General features: G+C 35.4%; 1 protein-coding gene across 1 annotated transcript; it reads left to right on the top strand.

The window, feature by feature from the left end:
* Nucleotides 1-6: 6 nt before the first annotated feature.
* Nucleotides 7-771, top strand: LOC118756002 (nuclear transcription factor Y subunit beta-like). Its single transcript, XM_036490792.1, has 2 exons — nt 7-80; nt 160-771. The coding sequence occupies exon 2, from the start codon at nt 311-313 to the stop codon at nt 659-661; it is 351 nt and encodes a 116-aa protein (XP_036346685.1). The 5' UTR covers nt 7-80; nt 160-310; the 3' UTR covers nt 662-771.
* Nucleotides 772-3341: the final 2570 nt, after the last annotated feature.

The raw sequence follows: 3341 nt of genomic DNA, 5'->3' as shown, positions 1-3341 counted from the left end.
AAGCGTCTTCGACCTGCTTTGCAACTGCGCCTGCGTTTTATAACGCGTTTAAATATCGAAGACATTAACACGGATAAGAAGTAAACCATAAGCTTATACATTTTAAAAGACATTAATTTTCGTAATTCATGCAAAAAACGTCCTTTTTCGCCCTTTTAGCCTCAATTTGCCACTTGTACAACAGCAACAGCAACAACAGCAGCAACATCCACCACCAACTCAGCAACAGTTAGCTGCTGCCGTACAACAGCAAGCGCAGCAAGCGCAGCAACAGCAGCAACTTCAACAACAACAGCAGCAAAAGGCGAATATGGTGAACGCCCAGAGCCAGCAACAGCAACAGGTGCAAATGCAGGCAGGGGGCAATGCTCAACCGCAGCAGCAGCAACAGCCCTCACAACAGCAACAGTCACAACAACACCAGCAACAGCAACAACAATCCCAACAAAATGTACCAATGGTTGCAGTGGGCAGTGGCAGTGGTGCTGCAGGAGGTGGCAACGCGCCTGGTAATCATCCACAAATGGCTAATTACAATTTAATGGCGCAGCAGCAGCAACAACAACAACAACACCAACAGCAGCATATGGCTGCAAATATGGGCCAGCACCAACCACAACAAATGCAATACTTTATGCAAAACATGCCACCCCGCTATTGAGTTGACGTTGGTAGTGCGCATTTGCATAGAATTATTAAGTATTGGCTAGATATTTCGCATCGCAAACGCATGTTCGTTTATAAGAAGACTTTAAAGTTTGTGTGTTTTTATATATATTAAGAAATAAAATATTTTATATGTATACGCTAAAATATATTTTAATTTTGAGTATTATTCCAATATTTTTGTTTGTTTGGTTTTTCTTGAGAGCGGCTACACTTATTTGACTATTTTTAGTTTTTAATGATTCGCAGTCACTCAAATAGGGTTTTTTATACGCAGAAAAATTGCCGGAAAAAAGGAAAATTTTGGAAAAACTGGAAGGACTTTTTTAAAAACAGGTTTTATTTCTAAAGAAATATCATAACTCACGAATATATATTCATATATATAACTAGCAGTGCCAGTAACTAAGGGGTTTTTTTATTTTTTTAGAGTCCCTAAGATTTTTTCAAACTTATCACGTCGAGTAACCCACTGGGAATATAGTTAAGCATATTACGAGGTAAATTCCAACTTACATAACGCGGCCACGACTTTGTTAAAGTAATGCTGGATTTCCACTAGGCATTAAATGGCAAAAATGACAAATGATAACGTCGGGCATTAAAAAATAATCGTATCATTACATTTAAAAAATAGACATAAAGTTTATTTCCACATGGCATTTTTTTTTAAATGGCATAAATACATTCCTTGTCATTTCATTGTCTAGCGGAAATTCGGCATAAGGGATATTCGGCAGGAAAGTGGTAAGGACCGCCGTATGAAGAGTAAGGTGCTGGTAAGGCATGTGTGTATAGTGCCCGACACAATGGTATAAGATCCTATATTGTAAGGTTTTGACTATTTACATATTTCTTTTTTTTCTGAATATAAACTTATTAATTACATATACTTAATAAATATATTTATACTTATACTTAAGTAAGTATACTCAAGTGCATTAGAACTACAATAAATGCGGCAGTGCGTTCTCGAAAATTTATGCATATCTGCCTATAATTATGTATAACGAAAGATTGACAATGAATTACTATCACTCGCAAATCCCATGGAATATACAAGTTTTTAAAGCGGGATTTCAATAGATTTGCCAAGAAAGCATAAAGGCTGCAATATTACGGTATTTACTTATTAGGTAGCTCGAACGCACCCACACATAGTTCATTCATTTTTTTTCATGAGTTCATGATTTTTTTTTTAAGTTCGCCAGCATTTTAAAATCATATAAATCTTTAAATGAAAAAAATCGTGGTACAATAAAAACCGGTACAAGCAAGGTGTATTAAACAAGGTGTAATTGACAACTCTGGTAGGCTCTCTTTTAAGGTACTATTATGCCAAAAAATATAAACAAATGATTCGAAATTCATAAACATTTTTTTCATTTGACTTTATAGGATGGTTCTTCTGAGAGCAATGTCAAATTCAATCACACTTTGTTGAATACATTTTGATTGTATCATGATTATTGCCCATGGTACAATAATTACAGGTAGCGCATATTCCGATCTGCCTTATTTGAAAAACATCATAGTTGCCCTCACTAAAAGGCTTACTGCGAGGGAATAGGGATATGTCCATACCGCATATACAATATATGTACACGTATTTTTTTAAACAAACCTTCTTGCAGAGGACTTATTTAATTTGCAAAAGCCGAAAAAGGTATTTGCTTACCAATTTTGAATTTATTGGTATGGCTCACTTATTTTATTTTTCAAAACAAAAGAAAAAAACCTTTGAAATGAAGTGAGCCATACCAATTTTGAATTTATTTACTAAGCAAATGTTTTTTTTCGGCTTTTGCAAATTAAATAAGTCCTCTGCAAGAAGGTTTGTTTAAAAAAAATACGTGTACATGTCGACTGCTGAGTGGAGGATCGACCTATCTCGGCAACCAGTTCGAATACGCCATATCTCAAAAAACGTTTCAAAAATGTCCTATTTGAGAATTTGGTTGCAGAACGCCCTATTTCAGAACACGTTTCAAAAACGCCCTATATCAGCACATTTTCAATACATTTTGAAGTAAGATAGGACATTTTTGAATCGAATTCTGAAATAGGGCGTATTTGAACCAAATTCTGAGATAGAGTGTTTTTCAATAAAATTCTGAAATAGGGCGTTCTTGAAAAGTTTTTTGAGATAGGGCGTTTTCGAACTGGTTGCCGAGGTAGGTCGATCTTCCACTCAGCAGTCGATATATGGTATATGGGATATGGAAATATCCCTTTTCCCTAGAAGTAAGCCTTTTAGTGTGAGCAACAATGATGTTTTTCAAATAAGGCAGATCGGAATATGCGCTACCTGTAATTATTGTACCATGGGCAATAATCATGATACAATCAAAATGTATTCAACAAACTGTGATTGAATTTGACATTGCTCTCAGAAGAACCATCGTATAAAGTCAAATTGAAAAAAAATTTTATGAATTTCGAATCATTTGTTTATATTTTTTGACATAATAGTATCTTAAAAGAGAGCCGACCTGAGTTGTCAATCACAACTTGTTTAATACACCTTGGTTTTACCTTACTATGTTTTTATCATGGTTCTAGCTTCCTATTTTTTTATCATGGACTATATAAAACATATATAGTCGGCCGATGTGATGTAGTGGTAAGCAGTGCGCGCTTTCACTCATCAGCACCTGGGTTCAAGCCCTGGTCAA

Source organism: Rhagoletis pomonella, unplaced genomic scaffold (genome assembly GCF_013731165.1).
Source record: "Rhagoletis pomonella isolate Grant_MI unplaced genomic scaffold, Rhpom_1.0 Rhpom_scaffold_08287, whole genome shotgun sequence".
Lineage (NCBI taxonomy): Eukaryota > Metazoa > Arthropoda > Insecta > Diptera > Tephritidae > Rhagoletis > Rhagoletis pomonella.
The sequence above is the reverse complement of the archived record's forward strand: the minus strand, read 5'-3'. Positions and strand labels throughout refer to the sequence as shown.

Excerpts from the sequence above, each read along its gene's own strand:
- LOC118756002 (XM_036490792.1), top strand. The coding sequence starts at position 311 with ATGGTGAACGCCCAGAGCCAGCAACAGCAACAGGTGCAAATGCAGGCA.